General features: G+C 54.0%; 4 protein-coding genes and 1 long non-coding RNA gene across 9 annotated transcripts in view; 3 read left to right on the forward strand and 2 right to left on the reverse strand.

Moving 5' to 3' along the window:
* Positions 1-4,892, forward strand: part of GON4L (gon-4 like) — a 29,735-nt gene extending 24,843 nt beyond the window's left edge. Inside the window, 6 exon segments of the mRNA XM_075445206.1 lie at positions 195-314; positions 606-719; positions 1,227-1,434; positions 2,345-3,140; positions 3,587-3,689; positions 4,304-4,892. Of these exon segments, the coding sequence (XP_075301321.1) occupies positions 195-314; positions 606-719; positions 1,227-1,434; positions 2,345-3,140; positions 3,587-3,689; positions 4,304-4,453 (1,491 nt within the window). The 3' untranslated portion in view covers positions 4,454-4,892.
* Positions 4,893-4,932: 40 nt separating this feature from the next.
* On the reverse strand, positions 4,933-8,790 carry MSTO1 (misato mitochondrial distribution and morphology regulator 1). 3 transcript variants are annotated; one of them, XM_075445209.1, is made up of 14 exons: positions 8,710-8,790; positions 8,516-8,639; positions 8,380-8,428; positions 8,254-8,302; positions 8,116-8,164; positions 7,830-7,935; positions 7,619-7,736; positions 7,395-7,529; positions 7,155-7,280; positions 6,488-6,619; positions 6,177-6,361; positions 5,878-5,979; positions 5,672-5,790; positions 4,933-5,425 (listed from the first exon to the last, which is right to left on the reverse strand). In XM_075445209.1, exons 1-14 carry the CDS (start codon positions 8,782-8,784, stop codon positions 5,187-5,189), a joined length of 1,608 nt encoding a protein of 535 aa, XP_075301324.1. In that variant the 5' UTR covers positions 8,785-8,790; the 3' UTR covers positions 4,933-5,186. The 3 variants fall into 3 exon arrangements, with proteins under 3 accessions (XP_075301324.1, XP_075301323.1, XP_075301322.1); XM_075445208.1 differs by having other exon boundaries at positions 5,878-5,976; positions 7,128-7,280; XM_075445207.1 differs by having other exon boundaries at positions 7,128-7,280.
* A 179-nt stretch (positions 8,791-8,969) lies between these two features.
* DAP3 (death associated protein 3) lies at positions 8,970-22,059 on the reverse strand. Of its 2 annotated transcripts, XM_075445213.1 has the most exons (13): positions 21,973-22,059; positions 20,680-20,726; positions 17,185-17,307; positions 13,934-14,035; positions 12,741-12,849; positions 12,191-12,283; positions 11,637-11,767; positions 11,190-11,270; positions 10,625-10,783; positions 10,179-10,238; positions 9,399-9,488; positions 9,198-9,315; positions 8,970-9,090 (listed from the first exon to the last, which is right to left on the reverse strand). In XM_075445213.1, the coding sequence occupies exons 2-13, from the start codon at positions 20,719-20,721 to the stop codon at positions 9,005-9,007; spliced, it is 1,194 nt and encodes a 397-aa protein (XP_075301328.1). In that variant the 5' UTR covers positions 20,722-20,726; positions 21,973-22,059; the 3' UTR covers positions 8,970-9,004. The 2 variants fall into 2 exon arrangements, with proteins under 2 accessions (XP_075301328.1, XP_075301327.1); XM_075445212.1 differs by lacking the exons at positions 20,680-20,726; positions 21,973-22,059 and adding an exon at positions 18,082-18,222.
* On the forward strand, positions 10,763-16,223 carry LOC142364934 (uncharacterized). Its single transcript, XR_012766366.1, has 3 exons — positions 10,763-10,812; positions 13,851-14,043; positions 14,534-16,223. It is a non-coding gene; the product is annotated as an uncharacterized LOC142364934 (long non-coding RNA).
* Positions 22,060-22,188: 129 nt separating the features above from the next.
* ASH1L (ASH1 like histone lysine methyltransferase) overlaps positions 22,189-22,557 on the forward strand; it is a 58,838-nt gene continuing 58,469 nt past the window's right edge. For both annotated transcript variants that reach the window (XM_075445025.1, XM_075445024.1), the window contains exon 1: positions 22,189-22,312. The gene's annotated coding sequence lies outside the window, so the exon portion shown is untranslated. The remainder of the gene's footprint in view (positions 22,313-22,557) is intronic.

Consider the following 22,557-nt stretch of genomic DNA (forward strand, 5'->3'; position numbering starts at 1 on the left):
AGCAGGGTGGGATAGCTGTTGGTGGACTGAAGCGAACACTTCAAATTTTATACAGCATTTATGGCTTTTCTAACGTAATTGAAGTTGTATCCTAGAACTGAGCTCAATATTCAGAAATTCATGGGGAAAATGAAGTTGGGGCTGCTGAGTAGCTGTCATGATAGAACAGGTTTTGTGTGTTTCTTTTTTTGTAGTTTGATGGGTTTGAAGAGGTGTCTTTGCCAGATGTAGAAGAGGAGGATGAACCACCCAAGATGCACGCGGCCTCGAAAAATAAGAAGCGGAAAGAGATTGGAGGCCAGAACAATGACAAGGTGGGCGTGGGGCATCTCACTGGTTCACATATGTGGACTCTGAGCAAATGCATGCCCATGAGGATAAATGTGTCTCGCCGAGAGACACGACAACAGCCTAAAAAGATGTGAAGAAAGGGGATTGAACCGATTCCCTCTTGCTTTGCTGGCTAGCGCCACAATCACTGTAGTTGTGGCGGGGTGTGCGCAGGGTGCCAGGAGCCCTGGCGGGCTCCCTCGGGGGTTCACCTTCCCCCGACTGTCATCTCTGTGTTCCGTGCACGTCTGCAGCCGGCGTCTGTCTGTTTCCAGGAGGTCGAGTGGGTAGATGGGATGAAGGAATGTTCATGCTCCTGCCACGAAGGGAGCAGCGATCTCAAGCTAAAGAAAAGCAAAAGGAGGACCTGCAGCCATTGTAGTAGTAAGGTTAGTTGATAGGCCAAGCCACTGAAGTGGGGGGTGGAAAGCTGAGTCCTGCCAAGAGTCCCGCTGTTGTGATGATCTGTCCGGCCCCGGGCCGCGTGTCTGCGAAGTGGCGTGCTGAGGAAGAGAGCAAATGAAAGGGTGACCAGAGATCTTCCTCTTTGGAGCTCCGACTGCACTACCTGGCCCTCCCCTGTCTGTCTCCTGTTCACCTTCTACTGCCCCTGCTTGCGATGCTAAATAGTGTAAATAGTAAAAAACAGCGTGAATGTTGATGTTCTTTCGAGTTAAGAACATGCTCTTTTAGTGGAAGATGCTTGTGTGGCCGCTATGTGAAAAGAACTGTGCCTGTTCATAACACTAAAAAAGATGGAGCTTTTTAAGTGCAAACGTATCGCCAGACCGAAGTCTGTGTTGGGGTCAAGGAATACTTTGGAAGCAAAGGCCGAGGTGTTAGGGTTGGGTCGGTATGCCACATCTGTAATTGTATGCCTATATGTGGGTTTGCAGGTGTGTGAAAACAAATTTTATAAAAATAAAGATTCTCAAGAGCTGACTGCAAGCCTGGATCGACAAGAATCAAGTCCTCAGCCTGAAGGGAAGGATTCTGGACTGTCTAAGGAACCTGTAGAAGAAAGCCTGGAGAACAGAGATGAGGGAGAGGATGTCCAGAGCAGAGCAAAAGCTGTATCAAGGAAAGTGGACTCTCTGGCTGCAGGTATGTGAAAGTCTTGTGCATGGACAGGTCTGTCGTTCGTCTCCAAACCTGTTCACACACAGGAGAATAGGCGTAGGACTTCCTAATGCAACTTGATTGAGATAGTGAGAACTTCTAATAATCTTTTTCATTTTTTTCCTTGTGTTTGTCCAGTCTGGATGCTTTAAACATGCATATATCCAGGGCATTCCCTTCCAAAAATGCTTTCCTGGCTAGAGAAATATGCTCCCCTTTTCAGAATGATTGGTCCATTTAAGCTGCTCTTGCTAGCATCCTGATCTGATTTCCAGTACAACTAGTCCATGCTACTGGGGTTTTTTTCCAGTTTTCAGTGTAGCACGGCAATTCAGAATGACCATCTCTCTAACCTGCCTTTAAATGATCTCCTTCCCGTTGCTTGTTTTTCTTCCAGTCTGGTACAGGCAGGGGGCAACGTGATTATTGCAGGATAAACAACCTGAAGGAGATCGCTTCCTTCTTCCCGTCACCGCGTCTCAGCTGGTGCTGCTGTTGGAGACGGTGCGCGGGTTAAATGTGGTGCAGCCTCATGCCTGGTGCAGGGGGGCTGTAAACAGGGCGGCAAGAGCAGCGATGTCTGTTCCACTGAGAATTTTGTTCTGGGCGATGCGCTTAAGCTTTTTCACGTGTTGGTCGCTTCTTCACGCAGCAGCTGGTTGTGGTAACCCACAGTGGTGAAGAGCGTTGACTGCAGAGTGCTGCCTTTGAAGTACGGGGTGGTTAAACTGCAGGTAGAGTTACAAAGCTGCTCCCAAACTGTGTTCTCATTTACAGCATTATGCTCTAGAATAATAATAATAATAAAAAAAACCTCTTAAAAAGTAAATGAATAAAGCCCCCAGAAGTTTTTCTTACTAACAGCTAGTCTCAACGTGTTTGGGTTTCTTACCAGGATCTCACCTGGAAGGAAAGATTGTCTCTGGGAGACAGGCATCTTCTGAAAAAGCTGCGCTGCCTGATCATCAGGTTGGAGAAGCCGGTGTCAGTGCTGTTGCGAGTGCTGCGAAGGACAGTGACTCTGCTCTCGCTGGCCCCAGATGGACACATCTCCAAAAAGCTGCTCTAAAACTACCTCAGGAAACCAAAGACTGCCCTTGCACTGCGGGAAGCGAGAGTGAGGGACGAAACCAGCAACATCAAGGAAATGCAGATGCTTCCCTTGGCCTGGGCAGAGATCTGCTGCTGTCCTCTCGCTCTGCCGTAGCAAAAGGTCTAACGGGACCTAGTTCCTCCTCTGGGAAGAGTTCATGTCAGCCTGAAGGGCTTCATTCCGATTCAGCAGATAAGCTCACTGTCTTTGGTCATGCTTCGAAATTAGGTGTGAAAGAATTTGAGGGACCACCTTTGCCTCTGGAAGGAAAACCTGAGGCCAAGCAGGGTTGGGTAACGCCAGGTAGAAATCCAGCGCTGGGTAAGAGCTGCAGCTCACCGGCCCCTGATAATTGCATTCTGGAAACAGAGGACAGAGGCTGCACTGGAAATGTTCCTGAGAGCAGATTAAAGTCAAATGCAAACAACTGCTTCCAGGTGCCTCAGCATTCCGAGCAGCCAGAGCCCAGCGCGGTTGCTGGCTCCCTGGGGCAGAAGGAAGAGGAGCAGCAGCAGCAGCAGCGTGTCACAGAAGCAACTGTGTGTGCCAAGAACAGCAAAGTCAGCTCGACTGGGGAGAAAGTTGTCCTCTGGACCAGGTACGTCTGCCTGAACTGCGGCTTCGCTCCTTCGTGCACTCAGCACCCGGCTTCAGGTTTCATCTTACAGAGTAGCCTTTATTTTCATTTTGTATCCCCATTTTCTGATGTGTTCTGCCACCTCCCTGCGAACACTCCTGCCTGGTTTCCTCCAGCCACGATCTGTCACAGCTGCCGCCTTGGTCCTGTGAGAATTTCTGTCTGCTCGCGGCAGCGTAATTGTTGTACTACTTCAGGCTGGAGAGGAAATTTTTTGTTATTCCTTCAAAAAGCTTAGAAACGGGCTAAACACTAAACACAGCTCTGCTTAGGGATGCGTCTGGTGGGTGGTGGTGGCAGCAGTAAAGGGACCGGCCGGCTCTGTGGTTGTTACCCTTCCCTGGCAGCAGGCCGCTCGGGCTCAGGGTGGGCACAGCTGCTTTCCTAACTCTTGTACGGCTTCGCAGGGAGGCTGACAGAGTCATCCTCACCACGTGCCAGGAGAAGGGAGCCCAGCTGGAGACCTTCCAGGCCATCTCGCAGAAGCTGGGCAACAAGACTGCCAGTGAGGTGAGGGCTTGGGGCGCAGAAGCGCGCATCTGCTGCAGGGAATGGGGAAAGGGGGTGGAACGGAAGGAAAGGTGGAGGTTTGTGGCCACATTTGTCTCCCAAACTCAACTTTAATTTGATGCTGCATCAGAGAAAAATAATCCAAACTGGAAAAAAAAAAAACCAAACAAACAAACAAAAAACAACCAAAAAACCCAAACCCCATCTGTTCTGGTGGAGCCCAGAATCATGACTGCCCCGGTCCGTGTTGCAGCGCTGCCCTGTGTTTGGTACCAGGACTGTTTCAGGGACCACTGCTTGGGTGGTCAGCCTGCTGCTTCAGCACAGGGAATCCGTGGGGATTTGACTCTCAGCCTGCCCCACAGCGCTGCCTGGGAACCTGCCCAAACTGCCAGTTTTTTACCCACAAGGCAGTAGAATACAACTCTTCTTCCAAAGAAAACAGAACTCGGTGCTCTTCCATTTCTCTTTCCCTTTATGATTCAATCTTGCATAAAATGTGATTGTGTTTTTTAAACTAAAAGCACCAACCACCCTAAACTTTGGAATACAAATGTTCCGCTTGGTGCCACCTTCTGGGTCACTTCTCATCTCGGCTTTCCCTTGTTCTCCAGGTATCCCACAGGTTCAGAGAACTGATGAGGCTGTTTCATACATCCTGCGATGGCAGCTCTGAAGATGAGGAGGATGCCACTAGTACCAGTAACACCGACCAGCTGTCAGACAAAGATCTGCTGCTTTCTGAGGAAGAACCTGATGACTAAGGTTCTGCTGGTTTGATAAGCTACTGACTGCATCAGAGGGGGAGTTGTTTGCTGCTAGACAGGTGCTGTGGATAAAGGAAAAATGTTTGCACAGCTACTTCAGATAGCACCTTGGGTTTTTTTGTTGTTTGTTTTCCTGCTGCGCTTCTGACAAGCCGCACTTCTCCATCTGTATCAAACTAACGGAGTGAAGAAGGGTGTTGGCATGGCAGCATCCTCAAGAGCCTGCATGGGGAGCCTCAGCCATGAGATGACAGAAGTGATGCTTGCAGACGCTGACCTGGCTCCGTGGCAAAGACTGGGCCACCAGCCTTCCAAACGAACCTGTAAATGTTGTACCATAAGGCATCTGTTTTCGTGTGGAACAAACACGTGATTTTTTGTAAGTTTTTCCCTTTGTGCTGATTGTATGTAGGAAAGTTACAGTCTGGGTTCTGTATTTATTGTGTGGTCTTATTCTAACAGGCAGAGCAAATTCACTTTGCAGAGTTTTAAAACAAAACAAAAAAAAAGAGCATAGAAAAACAGCCCCAAAAAAGCAGCTTTCCTCCTCTACAACACAACTGCGAGCAGCTGGACAACTTAAGCCAGCCTTTGTCACAGGATTTGGCTGAAAGGAAAAGAAAGCAGCAGCTGGGCCATCTTTAAACCCATTCTTTAGACCCATTCCTTTTATTTTGAAAGTGATCTTACAGATACTCTCGGTCCCACTCCCTCTAGTAATAAAGATGAGTTAGTCTGAATCTGCTTCATCTTCAGATTCATCGGCTCCAAGCCCCGTTTCGTAGCACTGGGACAGAGTCCTCAGCTCCTCCAAGTCCTCCTGGAAGTCACCGTGCTCCACCCCGGCAGAGAAGAAGCTGGCCCATCGCCGCGGGTTCAGCCGCCGTAGGTCCTTGTACAAGCCGTAGAGGAGCGTGTGCAGAACCGGCGAGGACTGCAGGGCCGTGAGGACGGGGATGCTTTCAACAGCTGCGGGGGAAACCATCGGTGTTTAAACAGGCCAATCCCAATTTCTTTCCCTACTCTCTCCTGCTTTACAAGCAGTTGCTTTACTTGAACTCAGCATAGCATGAGCTGCGTAACGCTCCTGATTTTTGCCCTACAAACATTCAAAAGTGGGGGGTGTTTGGTTTTTTAATAACTTACCCGTGTTAGACCCAGCTGCCCCCCACGATCTCTTTCTGCTGCAAAGGAAGCTTACGGGGCACTCGTTACCTGCTGAGGAAGAACCGGGAGGTCTGTCCAGGAGGAAGCCTTCTCTGCTCAGAAGAGGAGAAAAAAACTGGGGGTACGGAGGTCGGGTGTTACACGGCTGCTGGAGCACGTGGGATGTGCTGCAAGGAAGAGGGTGAATCGAGTGATCCAAAACTCGCCCTGCCCTCGGTTTCCCTGCTCTACAAAACAAAAAGCCCATTGCCCACCTGAACGCCCCTGGGAACACCGTGTGTAGGTAACGCTGCAGAACCTGCTCGCTGCTCTCGCAGGCGTGGAGCGGGGACGCGGGCTGCTGTCCCGGAGGGCTGCTGCAAAGAGAACCAAGTCGTGGTTTCCAGGGGACCCAACTGAAAGTGTCGGTGACTCGGCTGCTTTGCCAGAGTTTTTCTTTCTTTTCCATTCAGCTGAGACTCCCAGTAGGATCGTGAGCAACTTTTGTAAGAAGTCGTTGCTGCTGAGAATGCCGGAGTCCTGAAGGGAAAAGCACAGCTCAGACGCCGATTACCTGCGGCGCCCTTCCTTGCGAACTCCTCGGAGCACAACCGACTGCGCGAAACAGCGGCTGGCCTTTTGCTCCGGGCACGAAGACAGAAGCTTCCAGGGCACGTCCTGCTGGTAGGCGCACAAAGTATCGGCGAGCGAGTAGCCATGGCGGGCAGGGAAGGGAACAGAAGCCCACGCAGCCACCACCTACGAGAGGGGTGACATTTCACGACGCAGGAACACGCTCGCCATGTCCGGGTGTGGGGACGGATGTGAAGTAGAACAGCGGCTCCTGCTGAAAGGCTCGGAGGCCGCCGTTCTCTCTGCCCTTGCCTTTCTCCCTGAGAAGTTCAGCGTCTCGGCGAGGTGCATCATGGAGCCCGGAGAGGAACAGAGCCGGTACGGAGCAGTGAGGGTATCGAGCGCTGCTGCCAGAATCGCGCTGCTGTGGTAGTTAAGCGAGGCCTACGGAGGGAGGAAAGGGAAGAGTTACAGGACAAGCTCAATTCATCTGTTCCGTAACTGATTTTTGTATATGGAACTTCAGCCTGTTGTAAGTTGTGCTTTTATACAGGTTGTGTTTGTCTGGGGCCGTGGACAGCAAATCAGCTGGTGCCACTTTTCTTGCCTGCAGCTTCTCCGTGCTCAGGCAAGGCTGGAGTTCGTACTCGACACACGAAGACTGACGCGGTAAAGCGTTTTGTTCAGTGCCGAAACTGAAGGCACTCACAGAAAAACGGCAGAAAGGGACATGCATTGAGATTTTTAAAAGTATGAAAAAACTACGGGAGTGAAAAGTTGGCCATTAAGTCTCTGCTAACAGTGAAAAAGCAGGAAAGAAGTCTGTTCTGCTCAGCAGAACAGCATAATGAAAAGCAGGGCTAAAACTACACAGCTGCAGCAAACGCTGCGGGAGTGGTAAATCCGAGAAGGCTGAAAGCGGCGGTCCCAGAGCACCCTACCCCACACCTACGTCACAGGTTATGTACGGAAACGTAACGGGCGCCTGGGGCTTGAGTCCCAGGGTCCCGCTGAGCGACAGCGGGCAGAAGAGCGAGCTGTGCCGGGAGAGGTGGACGATGCCGAGGGCTGTGTTCATCAGGCGGTAGAGATTCTTCGGAGAATCCTGGGGGGGAAAAATCCAGCTCTTACAGTCTGAAAGCTGCAAACAAGAAAGGGTCTGATCCAGAGCAGGCGCGAGAGCATCGCCTGTTCCTGGGTTTTCCCATTGTTCGCTTACTCCCACGTTGCTGGTGACTGGGGTCAGGCCCCAGGTCAGGATTCCTTTTCCCGCGTACTCATCGTAGAGCAGCTCTGTCACCTTGGCCCCAACGCCGGAGAATCCATTGTGCAGGTCGCAGAGGACTTGAAACCCCTGTGTGAAACCACGGCAGCAGCTGCGGTTCTGCTGAACAGAAAGCTTCTTGAAAGGGAGTTTGGACCAAGCTGTCCAAGCTGTCCAACCTGCAGCTGGTCGCACTCCTCGGCATAGAAACGCAGCCGATCTTCCACCTCCTCCGCGCAGCCAGGATCCTGCAGGAGACTTTCGCCTTGTCCGAAGGCTTCCAGGCAGCCACACTCCCTGGGAGGAAAAAGGGCAGGGGGAGCTTACTCTGTCCCTTCTTAATTTTAACGTGAAGGCAAAACTATGCTCCCGTTGTGGGCCGGACCGTACCCGTCGTGCAGGTACTGGCGGATGACGTAGAGGCTCTTGGGGTGCAGGGGCAGGCGCAGGTAATCGGACCAGGCCGAGCCGGCGGCCGGGCCGCGGGGCGCAGGGGCTGCGGAGAGCGGGGGGCTCTCAGCGCCGGGGGGAGCAAAGCCCAGTCCCTGCTCCGGGAGCCATCGCTGGCAGCGGGGGCCCGGCTGTGTCGCGTGTGTCGCCCCCTCCCCTGCCTCGCGCTCTGTCGCCGACAGCGGCCGCGCCCCGCAACGCAACCGCACCGCGGCCGCGCACCCACCTGGGGCCGGAGCGCCGGGCCGTGCCCCCTCCTCGGCGGCGGCCGCTCCCTAGGGAAGAGCCCGCGGGGGCCGTTACTGAGGGTGGGGCCGCCTCCCGAGAACGCGCGTGAAGGAGCCCCGCGGGGCCTCGCCCTCACCGTGCGGCTCCCGGCGTCCCGCTCCAGGTACGCGGCGACCTCCCCATCCCTGCAACGCAAACCGGCGGCAGATGCCGAGACCCCGCACCACTTCCCCCCACGCCCCCCCCCCGGCCCCGCACTCACCAGGCCACCGGTGCCTCCGCGCCGCCGGGCCTCAGCGCGCCCACGGCGCCTGCAAGAGAGCGCGGTCACGGCGGGGCGGTCACGGCGGGGCGGTCACGGCGGGGCGGCCCTGCGCCCCCTCCCCCCCCCCCGGTACCTTTCAGCTCCAGCGCCAGCAGGCGCGGCGTGTGCGCCTCCCGCCCGCCCGGCCCCGGCCCGGCGCGGAGCAGCGCGGCTGCGCGGAGCTCGGCGGCCTCGGCGGGGCTGCGCAGCGCGGCGGCCTGCGGGGAGGGAGCGGCTCAGCCCCGGGCCCCGACCCCCGAGCCCCACCTCCCCCGCCCGGCCCCGCACCTGCAGCCCCCACCAGTGCGCGCCCACGCAGCTCGCGTAGTGCCCGAGCTGCAGCGTCACCGCCTCCCCCGGCATCGCCGCCGCCCCGCCACGGCGCATGCGCGCTCCGCCCCCTCCCCCGGAGGCGGGAAACCCGCCCGCGCGTCACGGCCCACCCCCCCGGCATCACCGCCCCCTCGCCACGGCGCATGCGCGCTCCGCGCCCCCCCCCCGGAGGCAGGACCCCCCCCCCCCCCCGGTAACGGACAGACGGACGCGGATACCGGGAGGAGCCGCCGCTCCCGCCTTTATTGCGCTAGAGCGGCGCCGCCAGGCGCTCCAGCTGCCGCGGGTTGGAGCCGCTGAGAAAGCGCAGCTCCTCCTTCCCGCCCTCCGTGCGCGCTGCGAGAGAGAGGGAGAGAGGGGGGGGGGATGAGGGGGGCGGCGGGGCCGCCGCCGCCGCCGCCGCCGCCTCCCCGGGGCAGCCGAGCCCGCCGAGCCCGCCTCACCGTTCCGGTGCTGCAGCCACCGGCGCTCCAGGTAGTAGCGGTAGCAGCTCTCGAACTCCCGCGGGCTGTAGTTGGGCACCGGGACGGGGACGAAGGGGTCCAGCGCGTCGAAGCCCTCCTGTGAGGGGAGGGGGCGCGGTGAGGCCCGGCGCGGTGCCCAGGCCGGGTCCCCGGGGTGAGGGGGCAGCGGGGCGGCCTCACCTTGCCCAGCAGCTCCTGGGGCAGGTAGGCAGAGCTGGGGCGGAAGAGAGAGCCGGTCTGGCTGAGGGTGGTCACGACGGCACCGCCGCTCTGAGGGAAAGGCACGGCAGAAACCCCCGGAGCTGCAAACCCAGCACTCGGGAAGCAGCCACGGACGGATGCGACGCACGCGGGGCCCTTTCTTCTTTCACCCCACAGTTATTTCAGTTCCAAAATTCTCCACAGTAGACTTACGGAAGCGTTCCCAGCCACGCGCAGCACGGGGAGCACAGCACAGCCGTCTCCAGTGCCGGCATCTCACCGTGGCGTTCCCACCCGGACACAGCTTTGCCTCGAAACAACTGAAATACTCTAAAAAGGACTTTTTCTGCATAGTTCCAAATCTCAAGACTACCTCTTAGAGGTGTTGGCACCCAGGGGACTGGAAATGAAGCTGAAGGAGTTGACCTCCTACAGCAAAAAGTTTAACAGGTTTTTTGAGGAACTGCAAGTTCTCATCAGTTCAAAAAATCACAACCCAAAGTGTCATTAAGGCTATTACCCACCTCCAGCTCGGGAAGCAGCACCAGCCACAAGCTGGAGCTTGGCCGGTAATCAAGAGCAGCACTGTTAGGTGCTCGCCCTGTTCTTACTCTTTGGCTGTCAGAAGCATTGATGGGTCCAACCCTCGCACCCTCCCTCGCTGGGAACTGTGCCATGGCAGAGCTGTAGCTTTATGCCCATCGGCGCCGAGCTTTAATTGCTGAGAATAACGCACCCAAAGGTGCAGATCGAACTCACCCAGTCATTCATCATCATCTTCCTCAGGTTGTACACGAGTGTCAGCTCCTCTGGAGAAACCTGGTGAAGAATGGCTGCGTCACTTCTTTTGCCAGCAGTGTCTATCCAGACATAAATTCCTCTCTCCTGCTTTAAATTGGACTGGAAGGATCACTCGCATCCTTCAGGCACATTTTTTTTTCCTTGCTACAACCCAGCTCTGTAGTGTTCAGCCTCAGTAACCTCCCGTGACAAGACATACGTGTGCTTTGTCTTACTGAGAGAACTTCCCTGAGCAAAAACGGGCTAAACACAGCATGAATTCTGCAGGTCCCCCCAGGCTAGCAAAGCCAAACGTACGTCCTTCGGGGATTGCTACAGAACTTAAAAATGAACACACACCCCCCCACACCCCCGCTCTCCCTTGCAGTCGGAATGCGGAAATACCGCCAGAGGTGACTTCTCACAGGGCTTTTGTCTTCCTTCTTTAACGTAGTCCTTCCCCAGAGCGCGTTGACACCGTCCACCGCCACCAGAAGTCGGAATGAGCCGAGGCGACATTGCTGCTTTATCTCTTTCAGCACAGCCCCTACCGCATCACTGGCATTTCGCACGCGAGCTAAACCCTTTAAGTAGGAAAAGGCACAGAACTCAGGTGGGTTTCCTTGTTAATACCCGGTGCTGGCACCCCTGGGCACTGCCAGCCCTTCCTAGGGGGGAGGGAGACAAAACGAGCCAACGGTCCGCTCGTCCCTGTCAAAGGAGCAAGCTGGTCTAAGGCGCTGCGCATCAAAAGCAGCAGGAACTTTCAAATTCTGGTTTTTGCTTCTACCCAAGTTCTCTGTACAGCTTCCTTTACAGACCCAGCACACCTTCCACAGCATTTTTTGTAGCCAGCTTGATAGGGAAACTCCTTCCGGTTCCTAGAACTGGTATCTGTAACATCTCTAGAAGCCGTTTGTTCTATAAACACACTGGTGGGATCTTCTAATAAAAGGCGAGACAAAGCCAGGAGCCCTCATCATTCCTTACCTGCTCCACCACTTCTCCCAACGGGCTGCCCTCCTCCGTGCTGTCTCGTTTGCCCCACACGTATTTTTTTTGTGTTTTTATCTGCAGTAAGAGAACTACGAATTAAACTGGGAACTAAGGAGTGCAAAGGCAGCCTGGCAAGATCCCTGGTTCTCTGCCCGTGTCAGAGACTAGTGCAGAACCTGGGAGAAGTATTCATCTCAAACAGCCGTCCCCGCAGGGGGCTCTGAAGTACTTCTTTTTCTACAACAACCGAATTCCAGCGAAGGGCAGGGTCTGTACGCCACATGAGTGCATGCATTAATACATGAACCATTTCTTGACAATGAGCAAACCCAGAATTCGCGTCGAGGTGCTCCATGACGGGAAGCCCGTGCACATGCAGTCCCCCAGAGATGATCCTTTGGGTAGTTCTTAACTTAGAACAACCTGACAGGCTCTACAAACCTCTTTTAGGAAGCGCTCGTTTGAGGTTTTGAAGTTCTTGAGCCAGGCAGACGCTTGCAAAGGCTGATCGAGCCGTTCTTTGTTGTAAGAAGACTGCATAAGCTCCCGGCAGTTTTTCACCCAGAGATGAGCTGTAAGCAAAAGAAAACAGTTGCTTTTTTTTTTTTTTTAAAGTCAAAATAATTGTACGAGTTGGGTGGTGGGTGTGTGTTTGGATCTCTTATCCTTATTCCGCTACACTGGTAAGGAAAGTCTGCCATCCTGAAGGAACAAGGCTCTTCCTCGAGAAGAGCGGAGGTCGCACAGACCCACACAGTTTGTCTCCTGTCACACTCATTAACGGCGGGGGAAAAAGATTGACTCTGAGCATGTGAGAGCATGTGAAAATGACTAATCATGTTCTACTTTATCTGGGGGGGTTGTGCTTTATAAGCCTTCCCCACTATGGAAGAAACAAAGATAGTTTGCTGTGGCAAACCTTACACGTGAAGAAGCATCTTCCGGCCCAGCAAGCGTACCTGACGCAGTGACACGGACAGCGTCGGCGTTCTTACCGTCTGGGATGTGCAGCACCAGCCAGCCCTGCCTCGCGCAGTAGTGAACCACGTGACACAGCGTCATGGTTTTCCCCGTTCCTTTCTCACCATCTCCAACACGCACCGTCAAGGAAAGTCTCCAAAAAACCACTTCAGTTTAGACTTGACCATCATGCTTTCACAGAAGGCATAGAGGAAGTTCCGAGGGCAGGGATGGCATTCCATCGGGATGGCATTCCATCCTGCTTTTGTCCAGCAGCAAGCCCAACCTAAAGACTTTCTCTCTCCTCCCACTCCACTGTATCAGAGCTGCTGATTCCCATTCCCATAGCCTGTTTGTGGATCTGTGCCACAAGCGAAACCTGGCTTAAAATACGAGTTCACAAAGTCCATGAACTTCTCAGACTAGCTTTGCTGACACAGACATGTGGCAGAACCACCTCCCAAAGACTAAACCACAGTGGTCAGCACGGGATCAAAACATCGCCCTCATCTGTGGAAACTCACCTGCTTGCATTTAATTTGCATTTAATTTGCATTCTACCATCAAGGAAGTGACAAAAGATACAGATCACATATCTGACAGCTGGGTGTGCAAAGTTGGAGCTCTTCAGGTAAGAGAGAAGTTCTAGCGCTGGTTTTCGCACCATCAGGCAGGCTTCATTGAAGGTCTTAATCTGGGAAAAGGAACAGAACATGAACACAAAGCCGGGTGCCAGCACACTACAGCCGTTCCTGACGCGACTCCATCGCTGACCCACCCAGACCCACCCAGAATTCCCGACACTGCCCTGGGGAGGCCCCATCTGGAGTACTGTGTCCAGTGCTGGGCTCCCCAGTTCAGGAAAGACGAGGAGCTACTGGAGAGAGTCCAGCAGAGGGCTACGAGGATGAGGAGGGGACTGGAACATCTCTCCTACAAGGAGAGGCTGAGGGAGCTGGGCTTGTTCAGCCTGGAGAAGAGAAGGCTGAGAGGGGACCTAATACATACTTACAAATATCTGAAGGGTGGGTGTCAGGAGGATGGGGCCAGGCTCTTTTCAGTGGTGCCCAGTGACAGGACAAGGGGCAATGGGCACAAACTGAGGCACAGGAAGTTCCACCTGAACATGAGGAAGAACTTCTTCCCTCTGAGGGTGACGGAGCCCTGGCCCAGGCTGCCCAGGGAGGCTGTGGAGTCTCCTTCTCTGGAGATATTCAAGACCCGCCTGGACAAGGCCCTCTACAGTCTACTGTAGATGACCCTGCTTCGGCAGGGGGTTGGTTTGGGTGACCCACAGAGGTCCCTTCCAACCCCTACGATTCTGTGATTCTGTGACTCAGGGGTAAGCAGTCTCCTCCCAAACTCACGTAGGCAGTCTACGGTAGCTGCTTACGCAGCCTGATCCAGTCACAGCATGATCTGTCTCACAACAGAGATCTGGAAGGTTTTTTTGTTGCTGATACAAGCTTATTTCATGAGACAGCCTCTTTCATACAGAAATGTAACTGTGGAAAGTATGTCTGTGATTGTGTACTCAGAGATGAAAAATACTGGATAGAACGCTGCCTAAGGTGGAATCCTCACCCTCCTGCCACTATCCTGGTTAGGGTGACTGATATCTTTCAGATGTAAAAAATAACAGTAAGGACCAGGGATACTGCATTTTCACAGCATGTCACTCTCTTATCCCAACAGGAAAGCATCGTAGTTACGCGATGGATCTGGTTCTCCCTCCCATACTGGTCCAGCCGCTATGAATCTGCTCTGAGCCGAAGTACCTGCTGCTGGAAGCGGGGGGGCAGTCCGTGTGGAAACACAGCCTTCACCTCCTCCAGTGGAATGCTGTAATGGCGGCCCTCGTGGCGTTCTGCGTGGTTGGCCTGGGAAGGTAAAATGCAAACTGTTACACGTGGGAAAGTCTGATCCCTTTTTTCTGGGTGCAGAGGGCCTGTGAGAATGGAACAGGGCGGGAACGCTCAGTCACAGCGAGCCCCTACTGACGGGGAGTCAGAAGAACTCATGTTATCAAGGTAAAGCAGGAAGTGTAGCGTCAGGACACTCCTGGCAGGTGCTCAGGAGAGTTTAAAGAAAGCTTATCCTACCTGGCAATAAACAATAAAGGGGTTCCTGGAGCTTGTATACGAGCCGTTGTGTTTTGTGGGCACCGGCTGCCCTGTGCTTCATGAATTTGTTTAATCTTTCATTGATGCACTTGTACTGCTGGTCACCACAATATCTTAACACAGAGGGGGATCGTGCTGCTGTTATCAGATAGATTCAAATTTACTTTTAAGTCTGCGACAGAATTATGTTTTCTGATTTGTTCTTTGCTGTCTCTCAATAGCAATTCCTAATGCGCTGTTTGCCTTTCTAACCAGGCCGGGTTGCTGGAGAACTCTGCTTCCTGATCTGTTTTCTGGGGCACTAATCTCAAGTCCCCGGCGGTGACAGACGTGTTCAGCGTTACTCCTCCAGCGGGCTTGCATCGTTGTGCATTTATGTGTAGTGACGACTCTAAGACCTCTGACTACGCACTCTAAGAAGTGGTAGTTCCTGGTATCTGAAAATGTAATACCCGTTTCACGCCTTGTTACACATCCTTGCTTTTTCCCTTCATTATTCTATTTTCCTACCATTCAGTACTTGCAAAGCACTTATTTATTCCCTCTCGGTCTAGTCACCGCGTTTTGTGTCTTGTGTAATTAGGACAGCACTGCCTGTGTGACTTTTATCAGCTTTTGTGCCAAGCTTTGTCTGTTTTTTTTTGGCAGCTTTGTGCCCAGCTTTGAAGCTTATATCATGTCCTGCTCTGCACTTTCCACACTCTTCCATGGGTTTAAAGTCAAAAAATCCTCCTCTGTATTCTTGTGATCTCTTGCTTCCATTTTGGTTGAGAAGGAATCAGAATACAACTTCCTTGTTTGCTTTATTTTGCGTAATAATGATCCAGGACAAGTAGTTTTTTAGAAAGAAAAAGCAGCACTCATTGTTTCTGCCAGCTTTAGCAGATCCAGGGGCTGATCCAGACTTTCCTTGTGTTCCTCCTCAGCTTTGGTGTAGGCCCAGGACTTACTTTCCTGAGGCCCAAATGAGATGATACTGGGGTGGGCTTGGTTGCTCACCTGTGCAATCTGGCCAACAAATGGTTCGACCAGAACAAACAGATGGGGCAAAAGAGGTTGTGATGAGTGCTGCAGCCCCGACCCAGCTGCCTGCTGCATTCCTCACGTGAAACCATGGCAGCAGCTGCACCTGGAGGGGTGACTGCTGCCTGCTTTTGCCAGGAATATGTTGCTTTTCCCAGTTCCTTGATGGACTTCTCCTCTATTGCAGGCCCAGGGATTCTCTAGCCCCGGGTTTCTTGCTACGTGTTAGTCTCCCTCCCTTCCTGCAGACCAGATTTTCAGTCTTCCAGCACACAGCATGCCTGTTGTCTTATCTCCTGCCCCTCACCCTGAAAAGCCAGTGGTAACTACAGCCCTGTTCCACAGCTTGCTGAGGACAGGTCAGTGCGTCCCGGACTGCGTGGTCTACCTTGGTACAGCTGCGGGATTCGAGCTAGCCACAGGTTTGCCAGGTTATTTATATGAAGAAACCATCTGGGAACTTCAGCAAACCGCTCTCTAAGCTGCTGGAGCTGCCAGTCTGGTGTTTGCTGGTCAGTAAATCTTAGCAACAGGAAGACAGTTTAAAAAACCTGGCTAGTCAATAGCTCCTCTGCTGCAAGGAGATGTTACCTGGAGCCAGACTGAAGAGGAGACCCATTAAGAGGGACTTCAGTCTTTTCCCACACAGGGCTTTATTTCAAACCCCGGGCTGGATTCCATAGTTTTCCCACACATGTTGGACACAGACTAACAGCACCTGTGTTTTCGCATGCCAGCGTTATCCGTGGGCTCGGGCAGAGGAGCAGTACTCCAGAGACCATTTGCATTCTCAGTTTCATCTCTGACTTGCTGCATAACCTCGGGCAAATTCCTTCACTCCTCAGCTGCCAGATCTGTAAAGTGGGTCGGTATCTTTATCCTCATGTTTAGTCACCTCGAGGTTTGCTAACGGGAAGGTATATAAAAGCTAAGTCTTATTAAAAATTTAGTCTTCATCTGGTCTTCTTAATCCATTTTTAATGGGACTTTATGGTGCACAAGCACGGGTGCAGTCAGAGCTATCGGGTTTGCTGATGAAGCGAGCCAGCGGAGCCTCTCTGCCGCAATACAGCGAGTCTGAGGAACGCTGATCCGAGAAATTAATAAGCAATGGCGGTTGTCGCCAAACATCAGGCACGTGAAGTCAGAATGCCAAAGCCAGTTGCCTGGCAACGTAAATGGTAGGCACAGGACAGTGGGGACAATCCTTGCCATCTGGACTCTTCTGTGCAATCTATAGAGACACTCGCATCACGTGAGTAAGATCATCTGCATGCTGCTGTTTCCATAGAGACCCCGGAGGAATCAGCATTGAAAGACTCCAATTACAGAGGCAGCAGAAAAGCACCTCAAAGGCTTATTCCATTCATTTATTCCACTTCATTTTGTGCTTGAGACGGAGAGTGTGAGGCTGGAATTATGATGCTGGAGAGCTGTGCTGGGCTGAGGTCATCTGGGGCGTGTTTTTTATCCCCCTTCACAGCCAATTTGGGGAGGTTAGTCAGGGAAGAATAACCCTGGAGTGGAAATTAATGGTGTCTGATGACATGCTAAGCCCCATCTGAGCTTCGACAATACACAGTCTATCTCATCTGTGCCACGACAGAGCAGGAATCGATACTTGTTCCCAGGAGCTCTCAGGCAGAGGACCAGCCCTGTCTCGTTTAAACCCCGGCAGGCGCACGGCACGGCCATGGCCTGTTTTCCTTCGGGGCAGGGATCGTGCTCTGGATGCCTGTTATCAGGCCTGTGCGCTCCCTTCCCTGACGTTCCCTAGGACAACACAATCCCCGTAAGCACCCTGGGCTCCAGCGTGTCCACAGGCAGGCTGATGGAATTCAGGCACTTGCTGCCCGACAGTAACAGTCGTGGCAGTAACTCACCGGGTCGTCCTCGCTGGTGTAGAAAACTGCTCTTGATCCTTCCGCCAGTGCTGCGGCATCCCAGCTGACAGGGGAACTTAAGCAACCCTTGGCTGTCGTATGGAGGGCATAGACATGGTCCAACTAAGGAAAGAAAAAGGCAAACAGAGAGCACATTTCTCAGCAGTCAAAGATCCCTGGTAAAAAATCCAGGTACTGGTTTGTTTTGTACACTCCCTGCATGCCCATGATGAGCGTACCATGGCAGCATGCGATACAGAACAGAATTCTCTGCAGTTAGAATAAAAATTCATCACTGGAATGTAAAACTCATCACGAAATCCCAACATGCTTTAGCACCGCACCTCACATTTTGATGCCTGCTTCTACACCACTTCCATTCCCTTAAGTCACCCAGAGCACCAAGCCCTGCCCCTGACAGAGTTATCCACAGCCGTTAGGGTCTGACTGCCAGGAAGTTCCGCCGATGTTTCTGCCTACGCTGATGAACAGCAGCTAGTACCTTGAAAACTCCAGCTGCCTAGTAATCCATAATCACCTCAATAACTGGAGGATTAGTGCAGTGCTGCCCACTATTTGATATTTATAATTACCTTCCCCACACTGATTTTCCTAACTGTGTCCCTGCATACAGGCTCTTCCATTATAACGCAGACATGGCTGAGAAACCGAAGCAGCCAGCTAAGCTGATTAATTCTCTTTTCCACAGACTGCTGAAGCATGCCTGTAACGCGCAGCCAAAATAGGCACGAAAGCGAGTAGTAGAAGGCCAAGCATTTTATTACGTTATGGTGAAAGAAAATATGAGCATTTGGCAATGAATAAGAAAAGTGTATACTCCGAAGAGAAGCTGTGACCAAGGCAAGCAAACCGAAAGCCACCGTTGCTCTTACTGACTGGAACAGTTGCAGGCTCCACTGTAAACAGAGCAAGCAGTTTCCTATTTTGTCTGTCTGCGTAGAGGAGAGTGGCTATAAACTGAAGTTTAGAGACAGGAACAGCTGTTTCGGTTCTCCATGGCATGACGCAATTCTGCTGTCATCCCAGTTTTCCTCGGGGGGGGGGGGGGTGTCATCCGAAAGCCACAAGGGCTCAGAAAAGAGTGGGATGTCGGATCACCCCACATCCCCTGGATCACCCCACATCCCCGTTAAACACACAACGGGCTCCTGAATCAATTCAGCACTCTTCTTTTAGGGGAGGGATTCAGCTGTTTGTACTCAACACTAGGCACCTATAGAACGAATTCCTGCAGTGTAAATATGGGAGATCGGTGAACATTCACCTCTGTCATCACATTTTAACACCACCTTCTCTTGTTCCCACAGTGTTCTTTTCCTCCTTAAATCCGAACAATCAATTAGGATGTCTTATCTGGCTAGGTTTAGTTTTAAGTCCACAGAAGTGACTTTATTTACAGCCTACAGCAAGGCACTAAGATGCTCATTTAATACATGAATAACTAGAGCAAGTGACTATTGTCACCCATTCACCTAGAAAATGTCAGCCCTAGGTCATTTCTAGCCTGGAATCATAGTGCCTCTCATTTTCTTTGAGCATCCCACATTCCCTCCGCCTCAAATCTCAAGTGAACGTCTTGGGGCTGTGACCTTTGCTCACTTAAAAGAAAAGGCAAGCCCACTGCTCTGCGGACACCCTTTCTTTGGAGGACTGCACAAATCCTCGTCGCTGACCTGCGTAACAGTGAAGGAAAATCCAGCCAGGATTAACTTCTTGCTCTGACCGTGTTCAGTTCTCGTGCGTGCCTAAGGCTCAGCTCCAGACTTGAGCTGAATGATACGTAGTCAAACCAATATTAGCAACGCCACTTTTTTAAAAGCACAGTCTCAGAAGATCGGCAGGAGCTGGGTTCTCTGAGGTACAAAAGCCAGCTCCTGCTAAGCTCTGTGAAGGGAGTGGAAGACAGGATGCAAGTGTGGGAGGGATGCGTCTTGAAGCCCAGTCCTCTGTTCTTGCCGCCAACCACACAGAATTTCTATTTTTCCATCAACAGAACGTATCTCATCTTTAAATTAGTGCATCTTTCTCCGGGAAGGACACCGGTTTGGAACATCACTTCTTTGAGCCTTAGCGCGACAGGTCTTCCCCACAACCACCATCTAGCCTCGCAGTGCTTTGGAACTGCTCCTGTGCGGATGGTAGCTTGCACGGGGCTGCAGAAGCAGCTTCTAAGCTGGAGACATGAAACCCTTCCCAGCTCTGAAGTGCTACAAAAATCAGGAGAAGCTCCTAGAGCAGCGAATACAGCACTGCTCACAGTTATGTGGAATGTGAGGGACACAGACTTGCATTTTATGAATTACTGCATTCCCATTTACAAAATGCACGCAGAAGCGCATCTGCATTTTTAACAGGCTCCAAGAACACGTCTGAGTGACCCAGAATGCCACTGCTAACGCATTGTATATTCTGACTTTATCGCAGCAGCTAAACGGGAGACAGCGGCTTATCACTGCTCCCCTCAGCTGCACGCAGAATGGCTCGGGGTAGAGCTCTGCGTAGTAAATCCTAACACGTACGTAAGGTTCTCCTGTTTTTAGGGCAGTTTGTGCTTGTAGCGTAGAGTGGATTTTATAGTGAGTTTCCATCTGCCAAAGGACCGAGTAATCTAACTCGGATCCCTGAAATGGCAGCAAACTATCACGTGGTGCGTGGAGATTCATCACAAAGTCATGTGCCATGAGGTGGAGCTGTTCCTACACGATTCCACATCTCTCTGCATTTCGTCAAGGCTGCCATCATAAGCACAGTAACTGCAGCCAGGATCTCCTCTCTGGAAACGAGTATTTCTACAGCCATCCTCTTTAACGGCTGCACCTCGCTACGTCCTCGTGAAAAAGCACTGAAAAGACGACAGCAAGGAAAACAACTGCAATTCTTCACCGTTAGGAAGTCACTCCAGCTAGGCAGCGTTGATTCATTATGCTGTTTCTAATATATGGAAGCCGCACTGGTAGCGCAGTGCTGCTGTTTTGGCAGAGCTGGTGTTACTGCACCCACCTGAAGCACTCCGCTGTCTTTGCAGAATTACCTTCCCGCCAGCCACAGAGGCTTTGGGAACAGCGGGTGGTTCTCTCCCGAACAGAGGCCTTCTTCCCCTGTGCCTCCCAGCAGCGCAGAGCAAGTCGATTCCCTGTTTCCCGAGAAACACTTGCACTGAAGATGCAGAATTTCAGCATTCCGGGCATTTCAGAATACTAAAATTCAGTCTTTTGTCAAATGTCTCACTGAAGCCAGTTATCCAGGCTTGCTGGCACGTTCTCTCTCCAGTCAGCGGAGAGAAGGGAGGAGGGGTAACGCGCGCCAGCAGTCTCTCTTTCCTTTGCCCATAATGGGAGTTTACGCCACCAGCTTATAGGGGACACCGAAGTTTCAGGTGACAAATGTAAGACGAATCTCGCTTCTTACAGTTGTCACGCCAGGTCACAGGACAGCTGCAGTGCTGGAGCAGCATCCCGCTCCTACGGGACTTACCTTTAGAGGACGGCAGACGAGTCCTTTCAGACTTCTCAGCATTTTTTCTGCAGAGACAGAAGTGGATTTTTTAGGGGTTTTTTATTATGTTTACTGTATCTTACGCTGGGAGAGCATCGCTCCTGCCCAAAGAGCTGAAAGTCTAGGCACACAGATCCTTCAAGCTGTCAGAACGCTCTGCAGCACTACAGCTGACTACTGGTAAGCAGCATCGTTTGTCTAACAAAAAAATATTCCATTAATTATTGCCTTTTTTCAGAGAAAAATATAAAATACTTCAAGAATAAGCAGAGAGCTGTGGCGGCCAATTGACTCCTTTCACTTTGCCACGCTCGCGTGTAGTGCAGCGGAGAAAGGAGAAACCCAGTTCCCTGGGAGAACGTACCCCGTTGGTCTCAGACCACGGGTTTAACAGCCAGAAAAGCAGGGATGGGAAAGCTCTTTTCTCAAACACAACCAGTAAAATTAAGGAGCCACCAGACCCTGAAAGTTCCTCTTTATTTTGGGCACCCCCGACGCTGCGATGGAGCTCTCGAACGACTGCTCTAGCGCGAGCTGTGAGGGCTCTCTCCAGCTCGGCCGTCTGCGGGAGAGGGGCTTTAGCAGGAGAGCGAACTGCGGCCCCTTCACCGCTCTGTCCCCGGGGCAGCCCCGGCGCTGGCCGGCTCGGCACCCCGCGCCGCTGCGCAGACAGCGCCTGTCTGCCCGCGTTACGGCGGGATTTACAGCTCGGAATACAACGGCAGGCGAGACCCCGCAAGCCCTGTCTGCAGACACCGCTGGGTAGGCCCGACCCGTCGCCTTCCCCAGGCCACGCTAAAACTCGGCCCCTGGCTGCCGGCTGCCCGCGGGCCCGCTGCCGGCCGCAGGAACCCGAAGCCAAGCGACAGCCGGGCCGGAGCAAGCGGAAACGGCTCCGAGCGAACGGGAGCGCTGCGGCCTCGTGCTCCGCGCCTCCCCCCGGCTCCCTGCCCGCCGCCGTTCCCCGCCGCTTCTCCCGAGGGCCGCGGGACCGAGGTGACGCGGGGGCAGCGGGCCCCTCGCTCGGCCGGCCCGCGAACCGGGAGCGCCGAGCCTCCGTCCCCAAATCCCGCCAACGGGCACCAAAGGCCGCTCCCCCCGGCCCCCGCCGCGGCCTGGCTGCTGGGCCACGCCCCGGCCGCCGCCCCCCGCGCGTCGCAGCCGAGCCCCGGGGGCAGCGGCCGGGCCGGGCCGGGCCGGGCCGGGCCGAGCTGAGCTGAGCTGAGCAGGACCGGGCCGGGCCAGGACGCGTGAGACCGCCCCGGCACTCACCCCCGCCACCGCGCCAGAGGACGCGGATGACGCCAGGCCGCTACGGGTCCCGCGCAGGGACACGCCCCGCCCGCCGCCGCGCTCAGGGCAGCCGCTGTCGGCGGGGGGCGGGGCTAGCGCGGAGGGGTGTGGCCGGGCGCGGGGCGGGCGGGGCGCCGGGCGCTCGCTCGCGGTGGAGCAGGAGCCGCCGCCATTTTGGTTTCGCTGCCTCGGCTCGGAGCAGGGCCGGAGCGGCGGCCGGTCGGTGCGGGTCCCGCCCTGGCCCCGTCCGCGCGGGCGGCCGGGGGGATGCGGCGCGGAGGAGCCCGTGCTCGGCCCCGGCCGTGTTGTCGCTGACACGGTGAGGAGCGGGCGGGCGAGCGGGCGGCGGGCGGGGACTGGGACCGCCTCAGGCCCGGAGCCCGGGGGGAGGGGAGCCCGGCCGGGGAGCCGCCGCGGGGGCCGCCCCGCCCCGCACCGGCGCCGAAGCGCGCGCTGCCCGCCGCCCCCGCTGCCCGGTATCCCCGGCGGGGCGGCGGCGGGGGATCCCCGGCGGGCGGGGGAGGGGGGGGGGGGGCGGCAGGGCCCGCAGCGGAGCGGTGGGGA

This window comes from Opisthocomus hoazin, chromosome 30, assembly GCF_030867145.1.
Source record: "Opisthocomus hoazin isolate bOpiHoa1 chromosome 30, bOpiHoa1.hap1, whole genome shotgun sequence".
Lineage (NCBI taxonomy): Eukaryota > Metazoa > Chordata > Aves > Opisthocomiformes > Opisthocomidae > Opisthocomus > Opisthocomus hoazin.

Coding starts and splice junctions, on each gene's coding strand:
- MSTO1 (XM_075445207.1), bottom strand. CDS start 8,784: ATGCCGGGGGAGGCGGTGACGCTGCAGCTCGGGCACTACGCGAGCTGC. Junction 7,281..7,394: donor CAGTCACCAGCAACGTGGGA/GTAAGCGAACAA, acceptor TTTCCCCCCCAG/GATTCTCCGAAGAATCTCTA. Junction 5,980..6,176: donor CGCAAGGAAGGGCGCCGCAG/GTAATCGGCGTC, acceptor TTCTCTTTGCAG/CAGCCCTCCGGGACAGCAGC.
- DAP3 (XM_075445212.1), bottom strand. CDS start 18,207: ATGCCATGGAGAACCGAAACAGCTGTTCCTGTCTCTAAACTTCAGTTT. Junction 12,850..13,933: donor CCCCCCGCTTCCAGCAGCAG/GTACTTCGGCTC, acceptor TCCTTTTCCCAG/ATTAAGACCTTCAATGAAGC. Junction 12,284..12,740: donor AGCTGTCAGATATGTGATCT/GTATCTTTTGTC, acceptor TGCGTGTTGGAG/ATGGTGAGAAAGGAACGGGG.